This window comes from Ahaetulla prasina, chromosome 5 (genome assembly GCF_028640845.1).
Source record: "Ahaetulla prasina isolate Xishuangbanna chromosome 5, ASM2864084v1, whole genome shotgun sequence".
Classification (NCBI taxonomy): domain Eukaryota; kingdom Metazoa; phylum Chordata; class Lepidosauria; order Squamata; family Colubridae; genus Ahaetulla; species Ahaetulla prasina.
Window position 1 is genome coordinate 37302629 of NC_080543.1, and position 27435 is coordinate 37330063.

General features: G+C 40.3%; 1 protein-coding gene across 5 annotated transcripts in view; it reads right to left on the reverse strand.

Annotated features, from left to right (window-relative positions):
* The window catches only part of CD47 (CD47 molecule), an 89294-nt gene extending 62288 nt beyond the window's left edge, over positions 1-27006 (reverse strand). For 2 of the 5 annotated variants that reach the window (XM_058184628.1, XM_058184624.1), the window contains exons 1-2: positions 23426-27006; positions 7783-8136 (exon numbers count right to left, since the gene is read on the reverse strand). In XM_058184628.1, the coding sequence (XP_058040611.1) occupies positions 7783-8136; positions 23426-23474 (403 nt within the window). In that variant the 5' untranslated portion in view covers positions 23475-27006. The remainder of the gene's footprint in view (positions 1-7782; positions 8137-23425) is intronic. The other 3 variants (XM_058184625.1, XM_058184627.1, XM_058184626.1) reach the window with 3 other exon arrangements.
* Positions 27007-27435: the final 429 nt, after the last annotated feature.

Consider the following 27435-nt stretch of genomic DNA (forward strand, 5'->3'; position numbering starts at 1 on the left):
TGTTACATTTTTTTGAATTTTTTTTTATTTATTTTAACAGAAAAAAACAATATCAAATCAATCAAACCAATTTACAACATGCTGCATGGGTGTTAACATATCTTCTTGTGCATTCAGAAAATAAACATCTCTTTCATACATATATCTTATATTATCTTTTCTAACATATCTTTCCATGTAACCAATGATGAAATAAATTCCATATTTTATAGTATTGCTTATCTTCTTGCTCTCTAATTTCAAATGTTAATTTACTCATCTCTGCACATTCCATCATTTTTTTAATTATTTCATCTTGTAAAGGTAACTTATCATTTTTCCAATTTTTAGCAAACACAATCCTAGCTGCTGTAATAATATTCACAATCAAATATTTTATATCAAATAGTATATATCTCAGGTATAATTCCCAACAGAAAGACTTCTGGTTTAAAGTCAATATTTTTTTGTAATCATTTTTTCCAGCCATGTGTGTATTTTAGTCCAGTATCTTTTCACTTCAATACATGTCCACCACATGTGGTAGTATGATCCAGGCATCTGATGATACTTCCAACATTTTTCAGATTTGTCCTTGAACATTCCAGCAATTCTTGTCGGGGGTAAATGCCACCTGTAAAACATCTTATACAAATTTTCTTTAAATGCCGTAGACATTGTCATTTTATAATTATACATCCACAATTTCTGCCAAGCCTCTAAATCTATCCCATGACCAAAATTTTTCCCCCAAACAATCATTGTCTCTTTTACTTGTTCTTCCTGGTTATGTTGTTACATCTTGATTGGTAGGTGGAGTGGATGTTTGCAGATTAGTTGGCTGTTTCGTAGCATCCTGTGTGGGTGTGGTACTAGTTGTGTGTCCATTAGACTTCTGTGTTATAAAAACCTGGATGATGGCTGTGTGGTAACATCCTGAGCTTTGGTATTGTGACCTCCTGAGTCTTGTGCTGTAACATCCTGGGTGGGTGGTTGTGTTGTAATGTCCTGAGCTTTAGTGTTGTGACCTCTTGAGTTCTGTGGTGTAATGTCCTGAGCAGATGCCTGTTATGCAGCATCCCGGGTTTTGGTTTGGCTCCGAGTTTGAGGTCTTGTCATGTGTTCATGGTGTGTGTCAGTTTGCTTTGTGTGGAAATCGGAGGGGGGCGCAGCAGCCGGTGGTGCCAACATGGTCCGGTGTCAATTTTCGTGGCTGGGACTCGTTTGTTGACTAGGGCTAGTTTCCAGATGTCTGGTAGGCGGGAGGTATCGTTACGCTTGTTCATGTTGTGGGGGTGTTTCTCTATTTCGATGGCTTCCATAATTATTCTCAATCAAGATGTAACAACACGGCCAACCAACCCGCTTACAGCAACAAAGCTAACACTCCCCACCTCCCCACCAGTATTTATAGAGAGATGGCAGCTCCAACCATGCTGTTGTGGCTCTGGCTCCCAGGCCAGGCCTCCTGGGACCGGATGACTCGGAGAGAGAGGAGGAGGATCTGGCAAGGCCTCCTTCCCCCCCGGATCTTCCTCTTCCCTGGCACCGTCTCAGATTCCAGCTGCAGGCCAAGAGGAGGAGGAGGAGGAGGAGGAGGAGGAGGAGGAGGAGGAGGAGGAGGAGCTGACAAGGCCTCTTTCCCCTGACCCCTCCTCCTCCCTGGCAACGCCCCAAGAACCAGCTGCTGAGGATCAATCTTGGCTAGATGCAAAACAGCAACGCCGAGAGAAACATGTGCAGAAGAGGAAGAGGAGGGCCCAGGGAGTGCTGAGTCATGGAGCCACACCCCACAGGGGATAAAAGGGGATAAAAGCAGAGAGAGTGCTCCGTAGGCCCTTGTGTCGGACAAAGTTATTGACTACTGGTTCTTGGACTGCTTTGGACTGAAGGCTGGGATTACTTGTGATCATCCTGCAGACTCCTGGTTGCCCTGGCAACAATCTGTCGGCACACTGCTAAGTGATAAGGACTTGGCTGGCACATGAAGGAACATTGCCAGAACTTTTGTTGCCAGAAGGAACCCAGCCAAGTATAAATAAAGTGCTGGCAGACCACCTTGGCTGGTGTATTGTTTTGGGAAGGAAGGGAGGGGACAGAACACATGCTTTGCTCGCGCAAGCATGAAGTCGTAAGCACCAGCCTGAAGATGACAAGTGAGACTTCGTTGAAACGTCGCCAAGATACTCTCAATCCAGCATAACTCTGGAACGGCTCCAGCAATTTCAACCAAACTTGGTACACAGATGACTTACTCTCTGGAAACAAATACTGTAGGGTAAGACACCCCTGGTGTGTGTGTGTGTGTGTGTCTGTGTGTGTTCCACCATAACTCTGGAACGGCTCAAGCAATTTTAACCAAACTTACTGCACAGATGACTTATTCTCTGGAAACAAATTCTGTGGGGATAACACACCCATAACACCCGCTAGGGTGCTGGGATATGTGTGTCTATGTGTGTGTGTTCCACCAGAACTCTGGAATGGCTCAAGCAATTTCAACACAAACTTGTTACACAGATGACTTACACTCTGGAAACAAATACTGTTGGGGTAAGACACCCCGTGTGTGTATGTGTGTGTGTGTGTGTGTGTGTGTGTGTTCCAGCATAACTCTGGAATGGCTCAAGCAATTTCAACCAAACCTGGTACACAGATGACTTATTCTCTGGGGGAAAAAATGAAAAAATTTTGAAAAAAAATTAAGACTTGCATTCTCAATCACGACAATAAGTCACCGGGTCAGTCTATTAAATACTGTGGAGTGGATTTGAGATAACCGTGTTTCTCCCACAGATAACTTTATTTTATTTGCTCAAGGGTCAGCTCACCCTTATTCTTGCTCCTGGAAGTGAAATTAAAAATGTTGTTTATAATCAAGTTTGTCTTAAATTAATATTATTCTTAATTTGAATATTTTACTTTATAATTTGTATACTGTGCTTATACTTTTAAAACTCTGTGAATAAAATTGCTTTGATTTGACACTAAAGATATAATTTATTCCTTTTCCTGTCTAATACAAGATTGGGATAAATAAATAATCATCATTAGCTAGTATTTAATAAAATTCAGATTTCTTCCCAACTGCAAGTTCACCCCTTACAAAATAACTTTTACACAAAATGGTGAACACATTATCTAATGTCCAGAATTATTAAAATGTTATCATATATCATTTTTGTTAGGAAATTGTTATTTGTCTAACTAGTTGGCCAGGCAATATAAATAATAATATGTTTGCAGTAAGAAAGGTATTATGTTGCTTTAAGGCTTGCTGCATCATCATGCATCCTGATTGGCTGAGCTCTGTAGTCAATGTATATAAGGAAAGCTAAATGATGGCTTGTGGGGACTCTACAGCATTGTTATCTGTTGATATGCTGCAACAGTATATTTGAGCTCTATGCATGATCATTGCTTGATCATGACTATTTACTGATTCCTCAATATTTTCTGACTGTTGTGTATTGAACTGTGTTCCTAAAGAAGATCTGGTTTGTTGTGCAAGTCTACGTTTGGTAAGAAGACTTGGTATTTGTAATATCCCTGGACTGGCTTTATATGTGTATGACCTGGATTTTGCTTTTCCCTAAAAGTAAAGTAATATCAAACCCCAGTTTGTCTGTGTAGTAACTGTTACTGTCCACAACCAGTCTCAGTCGTTTTCATGCGTAGGGTACTCTGCTCAATACTCAATAGGCCACAACCTTGGTTGTGAGCCCAGATTACCCTTAACAATTTTTATAATTATGCATTCATATTTCTAAAATGCTACATTTGGTACAAAATTAAATTAAGTAAAAATAAATATGTTCAGAGTCATTTACTTTTATAAGACTATACATTTTAATCTAATACTCCAAATCCATAATTTGAATAAGTGAAAGAAATCAAAAATCTAAGTTTTGCTCTTATCAATTTATTCATTTATAAAACTTATTTTTCTGTGTCCTGATTTTCAGATAGGCAAAAGGAGGCGACACAGCATGCATTAAAATCTCAAAAGACTTGGGGAAGTTTAAGCTTTGCAGAAATATAAAAGGACTTTTAAAATAAACAGGAAAAAACAGCCAGCAGCTGCTGAAACACTTGCTTTATTGCTTCAATCACATTTTTCTGTTTTAGAAAAAGTGAGGGGGGGGGGGAGAGAGAGAGAGAAAGAGAGAGAGAGAGAGAGAGAGAGAGAGAGAATTAAGTAATTTATTTCAAGTTCACTTAAATATCTCTAAAAACCAAAGATGAAACATACTTTAAGTTGCTTCTGGCTGCAAGATAATTACCTGCTTCCTTTTCCAATGAAGGTAAAAGTAGAGGCGGTTTGATTTAAAGTTGATTCTTAGTGACAATGTGGAACTATTCGTGTAATTTTTTTGACAAATATTCTGAAGCATTGTAATTTTTGGCTGCTTTTAATAGGATGTTTAATAATCTTTAAATTCTATCCTATAGCCCAAGAATTAATGATAATCCTTCACCTAAATAATAATCAGGTTTGACCCTCTTAAAATTCTGGAAACTAAGTCATCTAGGTGCTGGCACCTACTTTAAGCCTTAAATTCCAGCTAGAGTTGGTTAATTAAAAAAATAATATAATGACAGTAGATGAAAAAAAAATCTTGTTGGCTGTTATCTGAAAAAGAAATGGAACAGGAACTGAGAGAAAAGGAAGTTTTGCTTTCTTAACCCCCTTATAGTGTAATCTGCAGTCACCATCCTTAAGATAATTGTTTCTCTTAGGACTGGAGGAATATACTATCACGTCTACACAATACCATTTGTATTTCTATTGCTAAACTTCAGCCTGTGAATACTATTCTCCAACAGCAGAGAAAGGAAACCTGATGCCTGAACTTTCCAAGGAATTTATTATTTATTAGTTTATTAATTTCAAAAAGGCTTACTTATCATTTGCCTAATATGTGGTTTTACTTTAAGGAACTTTTCAATTTTGCTTACTAGCTACAGTTCTTTGCAGTATCCAAATTAATTGCAACCTGATATTTACTGAATGGCATTACAGTTCTTTGAAAAATATTCAGTTGCTCTGATGTGTCTATATCTACGAAGATCAAAATACAGGTAGTCCTTGACATACGACCACAATTGAGCCCTACATTTATGTTACTAAGTGAGACAGTTGTTAAATGAACCATTGCAGTTGTTAAGTTCATAACACAGTTGTTAAGTTAATCAGGTTTTCCCATTGATTTTGCTTGTCAAAAGTTCACAAAAGGTGATCACATGATCCCAGGACACTGCAGCCATCTGCAATATGAGTCAATTGCCAACTGTCTGAATTTTGATTATGTGATCCTGCAATGGTCATAAGTGTGAAAAATAATCATAAGTCACTTTTTTCAGTGATGTAACTAATATTTTGAACTCTGATGTTCGAAAGAACAATCCCTAAGAATTATATAGACAGCTACGGAGAAACAGAAATAATCATCATAAAAATCAACTCACTTGAGGCACAAATGATTAGACTCAAATTATCCTACTTTGCACACATTATGCAAGGACTTAATTCTCTACCGAATGCTGAGAAAGATGGAAGAAAGAAGAGGCTGACCAGCAAGATGGCCTTACATGACTATTAGGCGCACCATGGGAAGATTTGAAAGGCCAGATTAGGGAAAGATCATTCAGTATTGCACAATTATAATCTGAAAAACTGGCTAACATTTTATGTTTTTTCACTTATATTTCTATAATATGAAATTAACTTGTACCAAGCAAGCTTGTGGGTCTATGTAGTCCAGGGGTGTCAAATGTGTCACGGCGTCATCACATGACATATCACAACTTTTTTCCCCTTCACTAAACGGAGCATAGGCATGGCCAAGGCATGACGCATCCAGGTCGCGGGCCGTGAGTTTGAAAGCCCCTGATCTAGTTGAAGTACAGCCAGAGGAACGGTAGCAGTACAGGGTTTCACACAGACAGAAAATCTTTGCACCAGCAGCTTTTGATCCAAATGCACTAGGAGACACCTTTCTGGCATACTATTACAATAAACATTTGACTTTTTGCAGATTTTCCTTCCTTGGACATGCACACAGATACATCACAAGTGCACTCAAAAATATTAGAAATGGTTTTAAGAAACATCCAACTGTAGGTCATTCATTTCTGGTCTTATATAGAGTTAGGATTAGATTCTAACATTAAGAATCATTTAAGATGTTCCTTAACACAGATTGTATCACATGTAAATTAGATAATATTCCAACATTATGCTAAAATCATATAATGACAGAGTCAAAAGTTAGCTAAAAGATAGAAAGACTAAATGGAGCAAATGGATGATTATATAAAGAAACAAATTTATGAACAAAGAGCTTTTATTTCTTATGATTATTAATCATAATTGGTGGACTGGTTCTCTCAAAAGTTAGCCTATCCATTTTCATAACTATTCCAATGATAATTACACCATTGTGCAGAACTGCATTTGATCACATAATTAAGTATCATTAGTTACCATTTTCTTTCATTCTGATCCTTCTCTACCCATTCAATATATTCAAATCTTTTAAGAAAAATACACATCTCTACATATTTTCTACATATAGTAATACTTATTTTTAAAACATCTGACTTTACTACTCTCAAAAATATTGATTTGCTTGGGAAATACATTGAAAATAGTGTTCAGTTTCAAACCTAAAATTTATTTCATTCAATTCAGTTCTTCTCCTTTCAGTCTTAAGGTACACATTCGTTCTGAATGTCCATTACAATACCTCCTAGTATAATTTCATCTTACCTTTATCCTGAAAGAACTGAACCTCATTCATTCTTTCAATTATGTGTCTCCATCTTCCTCAATCATTTCACCTTTAGGCTTAGAGTAATTGAAAACAATATCTGGAGAGTTTTGTGTCTATGATGGGTTTGATCCAGTGGTGAAATCCAATTTTTGTTTACTACCGATTCTGTGATACTACAAAATCCCCATTCCTCCCCACTCCTGGATATTGCAAAATCTCCATTCCCATCCCACTCTGGGGCCAGTCAGAGGTGGTATTTGCCGGTTCTCCGAACTACTGAAAATTTCTGCTACCAGTTCTCTGAACTGCTCAAAATTTCCGCTACCGGTTCTCCAGAACCTGTCAGAACCTGCTGGATTTTATCCCTGGTTTGATCTTCAGCTCCCTAATGCTGGTTGAATATTTTTTATCAGAGTTTTCTACAGAGAAGAGTTTATATTTGCTGGGCATTTTAATTGGCTTTTCTTTGCACTTCTGAATTATGGCTGCAAAATTATATGGCTGAGAATAACAGCATGGCATTTACCCACACCATTTCCCCCATATAAAAGATTTACTTCAACATTTACCAGAAAGTTTTCTTCTTAAGTAAATAAAGAAATAATCCTATTGATTTGTGGGGGGAAATGTTTTTTTTAATCTTATTGAAAAATGGCATGGGATAGTCTTAGCTAACAATTAGATTTTAACTCTATTTTCAAGCCCTCGTGGCATGAAATGAAATGCCTTCACAGTCGCCATTGTTCAGTGAAAGATTTCATGGTTCTTTACAGTACAAAGGGATTTGGGACAGCTTAAGTTTGGCAAACCAAATATGCTGCTCATATTATTTGATACAAACAGGCTTCAGGGAAAGGGAGATTACGATTGATAAACCCAAATTAGGACTAGCTATATTAAGCCAAGCCTAACATCTGTATTCTTCTGATGATCATATTATCTTCTCCAATATCTGAACAGTTCACGGATAGATTTTAAAAACCAAAGTTTCAATGGATTCCACAGAAAATCTGAACAAGTAACTTACCTGAACTCTCTCTCAGTTCAAATCTTGTTTTTCCTTCTCTGTTTCCTTCTGTTACTTCACAAGTATAATTTCCTAGACGAGCCTGCTTTGTCGATATAGAAAGTGAAACAATGCCGTAGGGTACCATCGAGCGGTTCAGAAAAGTTGCAGTATGAAAACTACTGTTTTTGGTAATGTTATCAGAAACTCCATCATAAATGAAAAATTGATTTCCTTCAAATTGCCATGACACAAACATTGCCATACTGCTATTCTCTTTCAGATTAGTTACCACACAAGGGAGGATGATTTTCTGTCCATTACAGTTGCTCACTTCAAGAAATGGGACACTCGCAAAGGACAGCTGGGCTGAACCTAAAAGAGAGAGAAATAAAAACATTAATGTTTGTGTTCTAAGAAGGAAATGTGGCTAACGCAGGAGTACATGCATTTTATCTCAGCCGAAGATGAGCCAAGAAGTCTTTTGCTAGAAGAGGCCATTCTCAAAGCTTGAATCTTTGCTTTACCTCAGCATAGTTTCTGAGAGCTCAAAGATCCACCACCCCCACTTTGGTGAAGGAACCAATTAGAAGGCGAAATTGTCAAATAGAAAATGAATTGCAATTTAAGAGTTTTAAAAAGAAGGGAAGATGAAAGCAAACAGAGAGGATAGTTTTCTTCTCTTTCGTCTAATCCTGTCTTTGAACACATCAACTACAAGCCATAGGAGACATTTGCTTCCCGTTTGACTAAAGAAGCTTCCCTTTCTCTTAAGGGAAGCTTCCTTAAGCTTCCTTCTTAAGCTTTTTTTAAAGGAGGAATTTCTTGACAGTGAGAACCATTAATCAATGAAACAGCTTGCCTGTCAAGAGTTGTGGGTGTTCCACTGCTGGAGGTTTTCAAACAAAGATTTGTTGTTTGCCTGGAATGGAATAAGGACCCCTCCCTCCAACATCCCTTCCAGTCCTATGAGTCTATGATTCCCCCCCACCCTTTTGCCTTTCTTCTCCCTTTCCTATGCTGTCTTCTCTTTCCTATCTTTTCCCACTGACAGGTATAGAGCAATTAACAACCATTAGCCAACCTTCAGGCTGAGATAGTAATGATTCACTGCATGAAAAACATTTTTGAGCTTCAGAAAAGGAATAAAGATTAATTCTAATTTGGTTCTTGGATAAGAACAAAGGGGAATATCATCTAGATGTACGTATACAAATTGGATGGCCAGAGTGATAAAATGTAGCATGTATATGTACAGTTGTGTGCATGTCTGAATAAGTCATTGTCCCCATGGGAAGGAAATGTTAGTTCCACGCAACAGGCAGAAGATGACCAGTACCTCACTGTGACAATAATACCCAAATGTGAGAAACTGACAATCTCCAGTTAAAGGGTAGACTATCACTCCCTTGGAGGTGAAGACTTATTCAGAGGGCTTGAAAGTAACAGCTTTCAATCAGAGTCCAGAAGATCATTAGTTCCTTGAGAGTAGAAAGCTGGTAGTCAGCACTTCTTGGCTCCTTAAGAAGTGGAGTGATTGGTGGGGGTGGGGGTGGAGCTATCCACATATAATCGAGCCTAAGTTAAAAGGGGTTCCACTCTATAAGGCTTTTCTGGTTTCCATTGGGCACAGCAATGTTACAAAATCTGAATGTTTTTAAAGTAATTTTTCTTAAAATCCTAAAGCAAAAAATGTAAGGCACATGGCAATCTCAATCTGTTTTATAAATTGAAAAGAAAAATTTCAGTCCATCAAATTTTAAAAGTGCAGTTCTTAGACCTTTGGTTACATGCAAAGTACCTCTTACCCATTCCTGATGAAGTGTCTGTAACAGAAAAAGAAGAGTGTTCTGTACAAATATATTAAACATGATTTAAGAACAAATCAGGGCATGTTATGCTATTTATTTTATAAAATGTTTAATCTGGCCTTCAGTCAAAAATATGCTTAAATAAATTATTTACAGGTCAGGCCATGGCAGACTAAGACATTTCTGAAGGAGAGTGACAATACTGCAGTGGAGACCAATGGCTGGGTGAGAAGCCCAAGCCAAAAGAGCCTCTCCGCACAAGGAAAGAACAAGAGATCATCCACTTATGCTTCAGACAGCTTCTCCTTGGAACTCAGAGTCTGAGAGATGGGAGTCAGAGAAAAGTCAATAAATTGATACCTGCAGTGGAGTCTGTAAGGAAACTAGGTCCCCTAAACTCTCACTTTCTTAAGCATATTTGGATTATAGCTATTTTACAGCTAAAAGAGATCTCTGGAACATTGGGAAAACTTTATTCCAGATTAAAGATTAAAGAAAAGATTAAACATCAAAGAAAAGAGTAAAATAATAAACTAAAGAATTTTACCAGGCAAAAAGTTTGGGTTAGAATTTATCTTAAGAAAGTTTAAAATAGACTAAGGGGCTAGTTAAATTTGAAACATTATGATTTTTGTTAAGATGTTTTTGAAATTAGTTGAATCAAATAATGGTTCATGGAAATGCAAATTGTTTATAGAGTTTTACCAAAGACATGATTAATTACCAAAGACATGATTAATTGCAAAGTAAAGAGATAAAGGATACTTGAGGTAGACCATGTGATCATAGAATTACAAGTGCCAAAAGATATCAAACACTTAAGGACTTCAGAAAGACAAAAAGGGGGGGGGAGAGAGAGACCCTCTCTTACCTCTGTACTTGATTAAATGGCTGTTATTAGAAAAGTAGTGAAATGTACAGAAGTTACAGAAAAAGTTATTACACTTGAGACATTCCAAATTTTTTTTGAAGAGTTGGGAAAGAACACTATAGTTACTATTATAATTATATTATATATTATAATTACAATAACAGCATTCATAAATCTTATGTGACTACACAATTCAAAGGAGATTTGAATGAAGAGATAAAAGAAAGGATGAAAAATAATTCTGAAAAATCTGCAGGTCAATTGAGTGCAGAGCCAAATCAAAGTCAAAATGGAAATTTTGGAAAATGAAATAAATATATATATATATATATATATTAAAAAACAGAGATAGAAAGGAAATAAAGTCAAGAAATAAAATATGATATAGATAATGGATTACTATTGTCTTACAGAGAAATAATTTTGTTTGAGATCAAGAATATAAAACAACTTCAACATACAGCTGTTGAAGCTTTAAAAAATCCTATGCTATCAGGAGAGTAGCTTGAAAGAAGACAGTGACTGTCCACTTCAGTATTGTTGTCAAGAAAGCAACAGCGATGCGTTCATGAAGTTACAGGTAATCCTCGACTTATAACAACAGTTTGTTTATTGACTGTTCAAAGTCATAGCGGCACTGAAAAATGTGACTTATGACTATTTTGCATACTTACAACCATTGAAACATCCCCATGATCACGTGATCAACATTCAAACACTTGGCAACTGACTCATGTTTATGATGGTTCAATATCCCAGGGTCACCTTTTGCCAAAGCAAAGTCAATTGGGAAGCCACATTCATTTAACAACCATGTTTCCAACTTAACTGCAGTAATTCACTTAACAACTGTGGTAAGAAAGGTCATAAAATGGGGCAAAACCCGTTTAACAAATGTCTCAGCAACAGAAATTTTGGGCTCAATTGTGGTCGTAAGTTGAGGACTACCTATATTGAGAAGTTGTTTTAGCTTTAACTAAAGAAGGCTTAAGGTAAAAGTTCCACCGCACATGCGTGCTAGTCGTTTCCAGCTCTAGGGGTGGTGTTCATCTCCGTTTCTAAGCCAAAGAGCCAGCGCTGTCCGAAGATGTCTCCATGGTCATGTGGCCGACATGACTAAACACTGAAGGCACACAGAGTGCTGTTACCTTCCCACCAAAGTGGTCCCTATTTTTCTACTTGCATTTTTATGTGCTTTCAAACTACTAGGTTGGCAGAAGCTGGGACAATTATTGGGAGCTCACTCCATTACTCAGTGCAGGGATTCAAACTGCTGAACTGTCGACCTTCTGATCAACAAGCTCAGCGTCTTAGCCACTGAGCCACAGCATCCCCTAAAGAAGGCTTACAGTAGGCTTATTTGAACTTTGGGGCTACATAAGATTAAGCATTTGATTACTCTATTCAGGCTCCAAATTGAGTAGATTGATATAAAGTGGGATAGGTATCCAATGGATGTTATATACATCTGTTAACAAGCTAATGTCATATTCTTCTACATGAAAAAGGGGGAGAATATTTCATAAAAGAAAAGTACTGAGAGTTCAAACAAGAAGTATCCTTTGGCTGGAAGAGCCCAGGAAAAAGAGAGCAGGAATAATTCTGCCTAAAGATGGATTGAGTAAAATGCCCTCGGGGCAGCTAGATTTGTCAAAACAGGGACTGTTCAACAGCATGACTGTCTTATCCGGAACTTTGGGTCATCACCCAAGTGGGTGCCAGGCACCATTATACAAATAACCGGGCCCTATTCCTACAGGGTCCGGCTGGCCGACGGACGAGTGGCGCCGCCATATAAATCAACTCAGACGGCGGACAGCCAGCACGGAGGGGCCCATCTATGACCAGGACTACCCAGGAACATCGGAGCTGGCCGCCCAGCTACACCTCCCAGGCCACCAGCCCTGGAAGGAAACCACGACCACGCCCGGCCCGTTTGGGAACCCGGCCTTCCGGACTTGCAGGCCAGGGAGGGACTCCAACCCTCAAGACGCGGATCGATCTCGCCGAGAAACGTACCTGAAGTTTCGAAGTTCCCGCACGGGCCAGGCCTCCTTTAGGGGTGGAGTTGTCGTTCCCAGCAGAAGACTCAGCCACTCCTCCTCCTCCTCCTCCGGCAGCTACCGCCCTGAACTAAGAAGATCTGGGCGGGCCGGCGGCCTACATACTTGGCTGATTACGCATGCGCGGTCCAGGAGGGGAAGGGTGTAAAGTCCTCAGAGTTACGATGCGTCTCTAGCCTGGCAACAGCCAGGCGTCCGCTGATTGGTTGAGACGCGCCACAAGAAAGGCGGGAAATTTGGAGCCCTGTCATTGGTGCAGCCCTTCTGGCAGCCGGTATATAAGAGCTGTCAAGGGTTTTTCTAGTTAGTCAGAGTTCTCTTGTTGTTATCACGTTGCTTAATAAAGTTGTTAAAGCAGTCCCTGACTGGACTCTTCCTGGTATCGGACACCAGACTTAATAGTTTTAGCTTTAACTAAAGAAGGCTTAAGGTAAAAGTTCCGCTGCACATGCATGCTAGTCATTTCCAGCTCTAGGGGTGGTGTTCATCTCTGTTTCTAAGCCAAAGAGCCAGCGCTGTCCGAAGATGTCTCCATGGTCATGTGGCCGACATGACTAAACACTGAAGGCACACAGAGTGCTGTTACCTTCCCACCAAAGTGGTCCCTATTTTTCTACTTGCATTTTTATGTGCTTTCAAACTACTAGGTTGGCAGAAGCTGGGACAATTATTGGGAGATCACTCCATTACTCAGTGCAGGGATTCAAACTGCTGAACTGTCGACCTTCTGATCAACAAGCTCAGCGTCTTAGCCACTGAGCCACAGCATCCCCTAAAGAAGGCTTACAGTAGGCTTATTTGAACTTTGGGGCTACATAAGATTAAGCATTTGATTACTCTATTCAGGCTCCAAATTGAGTAGATTGATATAAAGTGGGATAGGTATCCAATGGATGTTATATACATCTGTTAACAAGCTAATGTCATATTCTTCTACATGAAAAAGGGGGAGAATATTTCATAAAAGAAAAGTACTGAGAGTTCAAACAAGAAGTATCCTTTGGCTGGAAGAGCCCAGGAAAAAGAGAGCAGGAATAATTCTGCCTAAAGATGGATTGAGTAAAATGCCCTCGGGGCAGCTAGATTTGTCAAAACAGGGACTGTTCAACAGCATGACTGTCAGGCTTACAGTTAGATGCAAAAGTTTAGGCACCCCTGGTCAAACTTTACACTTCAATGAATCCTTAAGTGAATAGAAGCTGACACAATCCCTACATAATACAAAATGAAGATAATTCACTCTTACAAAACAGGGTGAGGGTATAAATAATTTTCTAAAGACTTCCGGCTAGCAATTTCAGCTGTGACAGGGTTAAGAAATGGAAGCTATACTGAACTGTTGAAATCAAGACAAGACCTGGAAGATCAGGAGAAATCTTTACTAAAGCTACCTGAAATCTAATTAGATCTACAAAACAGAATCCATAGATCACTTCAACAACCTGCTCCAAAGTGTAATGGCATCAGGGGTGAAATCTAAAACTTTTTGCTACCTATTCTGTGGGTGTGACTTGGTGGGTGGGTGTGTCCTGTGACTGAGTGGGCATGGCCAACTCAATGTCACTCACAGCCATGCCCACTCAGTCACAACCCCACTCACCAAGCCACGCCCACAGAACCCAGTAGGGAAAAAAAATTAATTTCTATTCTGCCTTTTCCCTTTCCCTCACCACCTGTTCTCCCTTCACCTAGGCCCCAGAGCCGCCACCTGCTTCAACGGGGTTGGGAAATGTACCATTCCCCAACTCCGGCCTTTCTCTGGAGCTGCCGCCCATTCACCACCTGCTCGCCGCCTGCTCGCCCTTCGCCTTTGGTCAGGGGTCGGGGCCCAGGGACGCCCCATTCCCTGAGGCCCCAGAGTCGCCCCCTGCTCGCCGCTTCCTCAACTGGGTCAGGGAATGCACCATTCCCCAACACCAGCCTTGTCCCAGAGCCGCCGCCCACTCTTCCTTCGCCACACGGCATATACTTACTTTCCTTCAGCAGCTGGCTGCCAGGAAAGGCAAGCGTCCAAAAGTTACTGGAGTTGCTCTCCTTGAATATGCCGCCTTGTTCTATGCGCTGGCTGCGCAAGCGCACACCCAACCTACTGCTGATAAATAAATGAAATAAACGGTGTGTGCTTGCGCAGCCAGTGCATGGAACAAGCAGCAATGGCGGCAGCATATTCAAGTAGAGGGACTCCAGTAACTTTTGGATGCTTGCCCTTCCTGGCAGCCAGCCGCTGGAAGAAAGTAAGTATACGCTGCGTGGTGAAGGAAGAGCGGGCGGCTGCTCCAGGGAAAGGCCGGAGTCGGGCAATGGTGCATTCCCTGACCCGGTTGGGGCAGGCGGCGGCTCCGGGGCCTCAGGGAATGGGCCCCGGCCCCTGACCTAAGAGCAAGCAGGTGGCAAACTGCCTTCCCGGTGTCCAGCTTGCGAAGGCTGAATTGTGGGCCATGGACTGGTTCAGGGGCATGGCCAGCCAGCGATTGCTACCAGATCGGCGAACCAGAACCAATCTCCGCTACCTACTCGCCCGATCCAGTCCGATCCGGTAGCATTTCACCCCTGAATGGCATTGTGATATATGTCTATGGATCCACAGTACAACACTGCCTATACACAATGAACTGCATGAGAGAATCCCAATCTCTCTTCCCCTCCCTCCCTCCTTTCCTTTCTGACCTCATTACAGAAGTTGTTTAAAATATACAAAAGAAAACTTCAATAAGTCTGAAATGATTTGATCTGATTAAATTCAAATTGAAATGTTTGGCCACAATCAAATAAGTTTGAAGAAAAGGCCATCTTGCCAATTGAAAGAACTATCAAAGAGAATCGTATCAACACTGGCAGGCCAAGCTACTGTATATAGATAGGAAGCAAACCCTACCCTCATTAGCACTAATGGTGATACCTAGTTAGGTAGTCTGCAAGCATACAGCCCAGCTCAGAAATCATCAAGGACTCAACAAAAGTTCTATTATGCTTTGGGGTTGTGTGACATCTAGTGTCAAGGAAATGTGCTAGTAAAAGGAAGATATGCATTCAACTAGGTATCAATATATCCTAGAAGTCCTGCAGGCAGGGAAGATACTGAAAAAAGGTTGACTATTTCAACAAGATAAAAATGTGAAACACATCTCCGAATCAATTGTGAAATAGGAAGGAGAGATAAAAGATTTTTGGATGCCCTTCACAGTTCTCACAGTTGAACACTATTGAAAAATCTGGAGAGAGATATCAAACGTATAGCATAATCAAATAGAAGAACATTTCTGAACTAGAAAGTTCTCCAAGGAAGAATGGACGAAAAACCCTAAAAGCAAGAATAGAAGGATTCTTCATTCACTACAGATATTGTTTGAAATCACAAATGGCACAATTAATTAACTGTGCCAATGAAGAGTTGGAATTTAGTAAGTGAAAAAATGTCCAATATTCTACACCTGCCATTTTACTCTTTCTTATCTGCAAACTGCACATAAATAAGAAGTATATATTCATATTTGCAGAGACGTCATGTTTAACCTTGTACCATAAAGAGGTTATGTCAGCTTCTATTAATTTAGGGATTGACTGGAATAAGCATTTCAACGAAAGATATCTATCTTTTGTTTGTTTGAGCTGAGTTGGAATGATACTTTTTTACATTTTCTTGCTGTCTGGTTTGATTTTTTTTGTCTTAGTATTCATAGATCTGTGTTTAGGTAAGAAGCAGATTCTTCATTAAATATCAAGATCATCTTTCTCATCCGTCCTTTTCCTAATACTTTCTTTCACTGGGATTCTTATGTTGTGGTAAAATGATTTTAGATATCCATTTGTTGACTAAGCGTCATAACGATTAAGCTCACTCATAATATTAAGTTTTAAACCATTAGTTCCAAACTAAATAGCTGGATGTACATCTTAAGTCATAAACTTAAAAAACCCCTCAATTTGGCAGAATATTGAAATTCAGTTTTTGTCTGTATTATATAGCCTAACAACTGCTTGTTAATCTTGTTTGTTAATCTTGTTTGTTAATCTTCTGCCATATTGTTCTGTATATTTACAGTGATGAGAGACAGTTTGTAAATGTTTGTGGCCTGCAAAATTCAATATTGTATTGAATGCCTAGGGCAAGTTTGTTAGACAAACAATCCTGGAAAGAGTAACAGTGGCACCATGTTTCTCCATTTGTACACACTCTATTAGCTGATAGAGCATTTTCTTTGGCAATGATTTTGTAGACCTTTTCAGCAAATTGAACATCAGGGCCTTTTTTTCTGAGCTCCACAGAAATATTTTTGATTGGGGCATGAATTATTTTTGATAGAAGTATACATCCAGAAACTCATGTTGTGAATAGTAGATTGCAATGGTAGAAACCAATATGTTTTGTTTTATTTAATAAGAGAGGGTTCTCCAAACCACAGATACGTCAGAACATCTATAAGTAGTCCTCAACCTATGACCAAAGTAGCATTTGAACAATTGTAATTGTTAGTAGTGATGGTTATTAAGAGGATCATCACACTGCAGCATTCATTAAGAAAACACAGCTGCTATTCAGCAAATGCAGGTGTTGTTAAACAAACCCATAGTTTCCTATGGAGCATTTTTTGCCAGAAACCAAAAATAAATTCCGGTTTCCAACAAATGTTTTTGTTGGATTTGATTGCAGGATGCTGCAAAGAGCTATAAATATGTGTGACTTAACAAATGCCCAAAATGCAGTATATGACTGCAGGGGGTGGGGGTGGGGTGGTCAGTTTTTGGAACCTCAAATCTGGGTTGTAAGTAACATTTTGGGAATCCATCATAACTTCAAAAGGCCACTAAGCAACCAGTCATAAGTTGAGGACTACCTGTATCTCAACTGATCTCCTGCTGATTACCCCGGGGTTTTACATACCTTTTCTAATAATAACATAGTGAAAGTTGGCTCAATTTCAATACAGAGATGGCACAGCACATTGCTTGGGATATTGTTTACTTTAACCAGGATACCTTTATGCATTTGACTTTGATGATTTTTGCATCACATTGCAGGTCACACTACTACACAATTACAGATAGGTTACCATTATTTTCCTCCATACTATATTAACTTGCTCTTTAGGGCTACTTTTTTAATAACCTTCTCCTAAATATGCTTGGGTTTTATCAAAAATATCAGAGGAAAAGTATCTTTTTAATTCAATGCAGTTTTAAAAGGTAGGTAAATATGGGTATGTGATCAAGAGTGTTAATGCCACACTCATACTAGAAAATAAATTCACTTTCTAGGAATTTTATACCAGTTCTTCACTTCAAAGAATCATCAAATCAGCAACTTCTCAATTCAGACACAAAAACTCATCAATATAATAATTAACTTTTCAAGCTACTAAATTGTAATCGTGTCCTTGCACTGTAAAGATTTAGAATTCACATCCCAAATTTCCTTCATAATTCAGCTATGCATTTACAGCATCCATTGTTATGGCCTGGAATCAGAGTCTGACTATGAAAAAGTTGCTCCAGCTGAACAAGTGGAATATCAGCCCCAGGAGACACCAAACCAGGAATCACCTTTGGCTGTTTAAACACAGGGAACATCTGAAAAGCTGGATCAGTGGGATGCTGAGGCATGTTCTCCACTCCCTTGGACTTGGCAAGCAAAGCGAAGATGCCCTTGCCACAAAAAGGAATAACTGTCTTAATTAAAGATAGATGGCTCCAGTCTGATTTAGGAACACTCCCGACCCATGTTTCTCTATTGAAACAACTGACTGATCTCCTATTTCAATATCTCGTTCTTATAAAAAGTTCCTGTAACTGTGACCTTTGGACTGGCTGATAAACTGATTTGGCTGTTGGAACTTTAGCTTAGATTTCAATTTTTCTGTTCCTGTTAAAAACGAAACTGCTCAGGCAAGCTTTCTTTCCAAATGACCCTGTTTTGATATAAATCAAAACAGGGTCATTTACTTAGTACTGTTTATCTATCCAGCCTGAGTAAATTGCTATTATCACTAACAATGGTGTCTGAGAGTTTAAAACCTAAAACGGGACATACATCCACATTGGAATCCATTCAGCTAAACTACAAGAGAACCATGTCTCATGCTTTCCCCATAATGACTAATACATTTCTCCAGCTGCAGTTAAATTGTGCCTCGGTAAAGGCAGAATGAGAATTATTGAAATAAGTCTACAAGCATGTTTTTAGCTCAGTTTATCCTAGCTGAGAAATTCATCTGTTCTTGGAAGAGGCAAATAACCGCTGATTTGGCTAACGAGGACTCTCACCTCAACCTCTGCTTATGGTAGCAGTAGAGAAAGCATGGCTGAAATCAAGCAAAGAGTATTTGACTCAGATCTGTTAGCTGACAGAATCAATTCCTCACACTGCTGCTACTTTACTTTCATTGACACACTATATGCCACTCCAAAATACCTCTCCAATGTCCCCCTTATCTAACAAGGAAGGACTGAAGGACATTCACCCTGGCACGAGTTGATATCCTACCCTGACAAATAATAGAGACACGATTTAACAACATCCCTTTTCAAAAATGCATTTGCATCTATTCACATTTCATCTTTCTTTCTAAGCTACCCAGTATCATTGTTGGCAATTAGAGTTAATCACCCCACACATTAGCTGATGCTTCAAATGGCTTCCCTCTGAAACTCTGCTCTTTCCACTAAGGGATCAGTCCAGGGTAATCACCACAAAGATCATAAAATTCAGCACTATTGAAATTAGAAAGCAAAAAGTTTAACGTGGAGCCAAACTGTAGGTATTTGACTGACCCTCACAGGTTGTCCTTGACTTACAATCACAACTGACCCTCAAACTTCTGTTGTTAAGTGGGACATCTGTTGTGAATTTTGCCCCATTTTATAACATTTCTTGCATAGTGAAACACTGCAGTTGTTAGTTAGTAACCCAATTGTTAAGTGAATATGGTTTCCCCATTGACTTTTCTTGTCAGGAGGTCACAAAAAGTGATCACATGACCCCGGGACACAGCAAACATCATAAATATGAACCAGTTGCCAAACATCTACATTATGATCACATAACCATGGCGATGCTACAAAAGCTGTAACTGTGAAAAATTGTCATAAGTCACCTTTTTCCAGTGCTGTTGTAACTTTGAACAGTCACTAAATGAACTGTTTAAATTTTAAGTTGAGGATTACCTGTATGAAGTCAAGCTGGGGTGAAGTATGATATAGAGCCATGATGGCGAACCTATGGCATGCGTGCTGGAAATAATATACAGAACCATATCTCTAGGTACGCGAGCTGTCAGCCGTTGCTCTTCTGGGTTCCAGCACACTAGCCAACTGGTCTTCACACATGCAAGAGCGCCGGAAACTGGAAGAGCAGCTGTCCGATGTGCATGTGCGTGCCGGGAAGATGATCTTCTGGTTTTGAGCATGCGCACCAGCCACCTGGTCTTCCGGTTTCTGGCATGCATCTTCCCAGCATGCGCATCGGGTAGCTGCTCTTCCAGTTTCCTGCGCATGTTCTCCTGTTTCCGCACTTGGTGCCGAACAGGTTCGCCAACACTGGTACATAGGTAGTCCTCAGCTTACAACTGGTCGCTCAGTGACTGTTTGAAATTATGATGGACTTCCCCAGGAGTACTAACTACCCAGTTCTGAAGTTCCAAGGACTGCCCCACCCAAGGTCACACGACCACATTTTAGGCACTTGGCCCACACTTACAGTTGTTTGCAGCGTCCCATGATCATGTGATTGCATTTTATATTTTTGCTGAAAAGTGGCATTTACTACTGTTTTTTTGGCAAAATTGCCCTATTACAAACAATTGGTTTGCTTAACAACTGTGGCATTCACTTAATCACCCCCACCAAAGAGAATCATAAATTAAGTCAGTCACATGACTTAATATGTTACTTTATGACATCAGGACTTGCAGCCAGCAGGCTCTATATATCATAGGGCTTGGCTTAATATATGTATAAATGACATGAATGGCCAGAAAACATGATTTGCAAATTTGCAGATAATACCTTAAAACAGGGGTGTCAACCTCGACCACTGCGGACCAGGATAGCAGAATCAGGATTTTGTTTGCCCTTGAGGGGTCAAGGTGGGCATAACCTGGTTGTTGAGGCCGACTGGTGGGCGTGGGTGGGGTAGGCCAGGGCCAGGGCGGCACAGGCTGGTCCCTTGCTGTCTCTGGCACAGCCCTGTGGGACAACTCTGGGTCTACCACAGGCCAGATCTGGTCCAAGGCCACGTGTTTAACATGTCTGCCTTAAAGGATACTAATAAAGCTCAAGAAAAGTTTGACAAGCTGGAAAATTAGGCCCCAAAATAGCAGTATGAATCTCAGTTCAACAGGGAGAGTGTACAATATCCTAAATTTGTATTAAAAAAATCAAGTGCATGGGAATAGAATGAGAGAGATGTAATATTTGGCCATGCAAAAGTTCTGGGTATATATGAGCCAATAGTGTAATGCAGTTGCATAACTAATTAAATGTGATCCTGGCTGAACCTGAAATTCAGAAAGAACATTAAACAGGCAGAACAAGTCCAGAAGAAGTCAAAATAATACGAGGCTAGAGGAAAAATTAATTATATGAATTGTCTAATTATCTTAATATCTACAAGAACCTGAGGAGGCATCATGCAGCACCTGGGGCTCTCCAATTGTACTAGACTATAGTCCCATTATCACAATTAGTTTTGTTTGGAGACTTTGGAAACTGTAAAGTTATAGAATTGGTTTTGGTAGTCCTTGACTTATAACCATTTGTTTAGTGACTATTCGGCACTAAAAAAAGTGATTTACAACTGTTTTCACCCTTCTGACCATGGTTGCTACATCCCCCATGGTCATGTGATCAAAATTCAGATGCTTGGCAACAGCCATGAATTTATGACAGTTGCAGTGTCCCAGGGTCATGTGATCATCTTTTGCTATCTTCTGACAAGCAAAGTCAATGGGGGCGCCAGATTCACTTAACAACTATGTTACTAACTTAACAACTCAGCAATTCACTTAACAACTGATGCCAGAAAGGTCATGAAATGGGGCAAAACTCACTTTATGCCTGCCTTGCTGAGCAATGGAAATTTGGGCTCAATGTGGTCATAAATCAGTGGAAAAAGGTATATACTACCAGTATATCCATTTCAACAGCAAGTCCAACCCCCTGTTCAAACCAGAAACTCAAATTAAGGCAACCCAGAGAAATAGCTCAATAGACTCTGCTTGAATATATCTAGTAGAGATCCCCACCCTACTGATTTACTGGTTCCATGTCAAGCTACTGTAGTCTTAGCTGTGTTCAACATATCTGACAGAAGTACCAAACTCCAGAGATCAATTCCTATGGTGACAATCTGGTGGTAGCCTTTCATTAGAAGAAAAAAAGCTCACTGGTTTTTCCAAATGATAGAAATGCAATTTTTCAAGTTTGCTTTGGGAATCTGAAGCTGATTTGTCCAATAAATGAAGCCAAATTGTCAATAAATCTTTAAAGGTAAATGTTAAAATTATCCCAGAACGCTTACCACTTTTAGTTATTCTCAAAAAGCTGGAAGGTGTCAAAGATCATTTATTACCTCCATTTCTACAGCTGTGTGAAATGCATAACTTGAGCTTTCATAATCCCTGTACAACTCAACAATCTGCTTGCAACAAAATTCTTCATTAACAGTCTGATTAAAAGTATACTAGCGCAATGTTGTCACTCTGTATGATTCATTTTAATCTCGAAATCTGTCCATGACAAGGTTTGGGGATTACATTAGTCGCATCCTGTGTTGCTGGGAAATGTTGTTTCGTACATGCAATACTGGAAGCCTGAACTAGATTAGTCAGTCTTTCTGCTCTCTTTTCCACAACGACATACGGCAGTGGCCCAGGTGAAGCGAAATACTGGTTACTTTCACCCCTCAGGTTACTCTTCCTTTGCTACATGTAAATCGGAGAGTGTGGGGAAGTTGCTATGCACACGTGCTCCGAAGTTTTAAGGTCAAAAAGAAGAAGTGGCTTCTACACAGTCACAATTTCTTCAGCTGGGTTCTTCCAAGGGCAGCAGCCATCAACAGTAACCGTTAACCGAAAGGGGGGATGGGTGGGGGGAACCAGAACTGTCTCGCAAACCAAACCAACCAGAAGGTGAGAAAGCACCACCCAGAAAGGTCTTCGGCATATTCCGAAGCAGGGCGAACGTCGGAGTCACATTCAACAATCGCTCACCCCCCTCAAAAAAAACAACAACACCACACACACACTCAAACACCCGCCAGCCTGCTGTCACTTCTGCCACCGCAGCTTCGGAGCAGCAGGACTCCTTAAGCGAAGCGTATGGGAAGCATCAGGCGTTAAAAGAGGTAGCCAATCCCAGAGCTCAGCACCCTACGCCTGTCGAAATAATTGGGTTCGCTCGGGGGAACTGGGGTGGGGGAGGGGAGAGGACGTGTGGTGCAAGGCAGCGGTACACTCCAGCCAAACAAACCCAAAAGCCTCAGCTTCATGGCGCAGTCAGTGGATAGGACGGAAAGCCAAAGTCTCACCAGCCCCCGGGAATGGGGTGGGGGTGGGGAGCGGGGGAGGCGTAGGGGGGGGAGGCAGCTTCTCTCCCTTCCGCTCCTATTTTTTATTTATTTATTTATTTATTTTCAAAAGCGCCGTACTCTACCGTCCTTGGAGCCCCAAAGCCAACCCAGCTCTCCCCCCCCCCACTCCGGGGGGGGAGGGCTTCAAGACACGGCCAAGCAGAAACGGGGAAAGGAACTCCAAAACCCCCGCGGAGCAAACGGCGCGGGGTAGCTGCTAGCTTTTTTTCCCCCCCCCTTTTGGACTCGGAAGGAGGCGAAAGGCCGAGAGAGGAAAGCGAGGGGTTCAGCAATTGGAGCGGGGACAGCGCCGCCGAGGGCGAGAGCAGCAAAAGAAGCGAGAACCGACACTCACCGGCGCCCAGAGTGCCCAGCAGCACCCACCACACGCATAACATCCACATGTCCAGGCTGGCGCAAGGGAGGGCAATCCGTTTTCTTGCCGCGACGATCCTCTCGCAGGCCAAGGGAAAGACTAGTAGCGGGGGGAGGAGGAGGAGATCCGGAGCGCGGACCCGGAGCCGCCCAGCCCGCAGCCTGTCAAGCTTCGACGGTTCCCTCCAGCCGCAGCAAGCGGGGCGGAGCCACACCCGGCTTTCGCTTTCGCTCTCCGCCGCAGGAGGGTAGACGAAGGCGTAGGTGGAAGAACGGTCCCCTCTGTAGCCGGCTGCCGGACTGATGCTGCGCGCTACAACTTGAGGGCAGGTGGGCTTGCTTTCGTGAAGAGCCGGAGAAAGACCTGCAGGTTCTCCCCTCCCCACCTTTTTTTTTTTTCCAGTTTAGTCCGCGGTAAACCCAGGGAGGAGCTACGGCGGTCCTCGAGAATCGCCGCAGCCCTTTAGAAGACCTTGAAATCGTCCACCGAAAGTTTCCAACCTGGCGAGGCGACGTTTTCGGCTGCTCCCGTGTCTTCTAGCGACGCAGGAATTGCGCAGACTTGGAAATGAACGCCGGGCTCTTGGCGTGACAAAGGAGGAACTCTGCGTCATACTGAAGCTTGCGATCGTCAGGGAAAGCCGACGCCGCCAAAGAGAAGTCTTCGCCCATCTTATGTACTGTACAGTATGTGCAAGTCTGAGATGGCGCAGCAGACTGGCCCTGAGGCTCCGGCGAAACCCGAAGCAAAAACTCCCAGTGAAATCTTTACCGCGCTCTTCCATGAGTGTTTCCGCTCAGCCTTATAATAAGGCGGTGTTATGAAATAAGGTTTCTGCAGCCTTTATACACGCACCGTTGCAGGAAAAGCAGTAGCTATAAATAAGAGATGCGTGAGATTCCTGGTCTCATCTGCGGTTTCTACACCAGGGAATTTAGATTGGAGATTATTATTTTTTTGGCTGATGTCTTTTCAGCCCCCCTGCCCTCTCTGCTGGTACCTATCATTTTTCATAAAGTATAAACGCATCCTGCATTAGGAACATTTGAAGTTAAACCCATATAAACCCACTGTAGAAGCTGGTGTTTTAAATTCAACGATAAATCACACTAGATAGCATCGCAAGTAAATTAATTTAGAATAACTCAGATAAATATGGCCTTTCTACAGCCTTTTCAATAGGCTGCTATATAATAAATACCATGCTGTCAACATATTAGGACTTCCACTCAGACATGTGGAGAGAATTGGCCATCTTTCAGACAATCATTCTTGATGTTTCCTTCATCAAGAGATTATTAGGTAATAATAAGCCAAAGGGGTTTTTCAGCAACTGCACGTTGAAATCATAGCATATAAATAAAGACAAATTAATTAATCCAGTTTCAACAGAATCTAGAGGCAACTTTATCTTCTTTTTAACCCAGAATATCCTGGATTTTTTAAAATATCTTTTTTATTTGAAGAAGACTAGGTAAATATATGGGAAATCATTTCTTCTCTAAATGCTCCTGACTGGAATATTTTTTGGTGGCTTTGGAGAAATTCAGGATTAATAGGCAATATCACAGAGATGTACCAAATTGTATCTTTGTTTAAACAATGTGACAGGTGCATATGTTTGGATATCATTTCAGTCATGACTTAGTAATAACTACTTTGCCAGAAAAAAAAACCATCTTCAGAGCATTCCTGTAGACAACTGACAGCCTATTTTTGCTTTAAAAGTTTTTTTCCTCTACTCTTCCTTGCAGAACTCTTCTAGCTTGGAAATATTCTTATGTCTCTTTACATAAACTTTGTTTCAGAACTCCACACAGATGTTCACACAGTCCAAGTCTGGCGATTGTGAATGTTATTCCAAGACTTCATATTTCCTTCATGAAATTACTTCATGGTTAAATTGAAGATATGTTTCAGATCATTGTCTTGCTGAAATATCCAATTTACTTCCAGCTTCATTTTTTTTCACTGACTGTGGGATTCTTCCCTAATTTTAGAATTTAATTGTCCTCTCTCAGGACAGGGACAAATATTTCATTGAAATGATGCCTTACGTGATAGAAAAGTTTATTTATTAATGGCATCCATATCTTATGCCTTTTTCTAGTAACTTATATTAACGTGTGTTTCTCTTTCCCTTTTACATTCTCAAAAAGTAATATGGATAATTTGCAAATGAACTAGACTAGACCTATATTTATGTTCAAATAATGCCACATTGTCTTGTAAATAGCTTCCTTATACTAGATGGATATTTTTTAAACCTGGGAATATTTATTTATTTATTTATTTATTCATGCAATTTAGCTACTGCCTTAATCCTTATGGACTCTAGGCAGTTTGAGTTATTAAAATATTAAGAATAAAATACATTTAAATTTTTCAATAATAAATTATAACACGAAATAATAAATGTTCATGCATGCATGCGCTCATTCTCACACAAAGAATAAATTGTGGCTTTATTGTCAGTTCCCAGAGGCATTCTAGAAAAGCGAGGGTTTTACTAGCTGCCAGAATGCCATAAGGATGGGGGTTGATAGTCACCTACGGGGGCAAGCTGTTCCATAGGAAGAAATCTGCCCTTGAGAACACCTGATGTTTTCATCTTCTCTTGCCATATCTCCTAATAGATGGAAACTCTTAGTAGAGACTATTGGGCCATCTGGTTCAATAGTTCTGAAACTATTTTATAAAGGGAATCTCTTAGATACCCTGGTCCCAAGCAATATAGGCCTTTAAAAGTAGCAACCAGCATCTTCAACTGCAGTCATAAACATGCTGTCAACTAGTGCAGCTCCTGCAGCAGTAATATGACAATACAGATGCTGTACTAGCTTGTGAGTATGTGTTCTGGCCAGCTGAAGGTTCTGATTATCTTCAGGGGCAGCCCCATGTAGAGTAATTTACAATAATCTAAACAGGAGATAACAAAGACATGAATGGCTGTGTTCAGAGCCTTGGTTTTATTTTGTTTTTTTATCTCACAAGATGCTTCTGCATCAAAGAATGTACTGTATTACATAAGGCAGAGCAAGGTCAGTTGAAGATGATAGAAGTAAAGTGTGTGCATTGATAAGACAGAACACAATATAATTAAGGATAATAAATTTACTAAATAAATCCTAAATACAGCATCAAACATATTTTTTTTGTTTACATTTATATCCCGCCCTTCTCCGAAGACTCAGGGCGGCTTACAGTGTATAAGGCAATAGTCTCATTCTATTTGTATTTTTTTTTTACAAAGTCAACTTATTGCCCCCCCAACAATCTGGGTCCTCATTTTACCTACCTTATAAAGGATGGAAGGCTGAGTCAACCTTGGGCCGGGCTTGAACCTGCAGTAATTGCAGGCTCTGTGTTCTAATAACAGGCTTCTTTACCAGCCTGAGCTATCCCGGCCCGTTTGAACTTAGGAGGACTTTATCAAATTGAGAAACCAGTGTGTTCCTATCCATTAGCAATTTGCTCTGTTTTTTAATTAAAATAAAGTTTGTTAAAACACCTGACCAAAAATATAGACTTAATTTTCTTCCCCATTATGTTAGGCAGGGTAAATGTTGTGTAAATAAATCTCTAGCTTCAGACAAAAATCTGTGATGGCTTTTGTATTCTTTTTTTATAGTCCAAGTGTTTGTGACCAGTAGTCTACTTAATTACATTCATGAAGAGTAGTTTTCTCTAGCTAAGGATAATAATACATTGTTGAAGTTGCAGTATTTACAAAAGCTTATGCGACAAAATATTTTCTGTCTATAAGCTGCCATTTTTAATTATTGCCAAAACAAACGTTACGTTTGAAAATAAGATAAAATAAATACCGTTTCATTGTTTTTCTGCTTGAAGAAGGTTAAGTGGGAATATTCACATAAGTGTTCGAGTTCTGCTGGCGGCCTGGCACATTTGCAAAAGTGGGCTATGTGTTGTGACTGAAAATTAAGTCCAGCGGAGCTTTCTGACTTATAGAAGTGTACCTAAGTGAG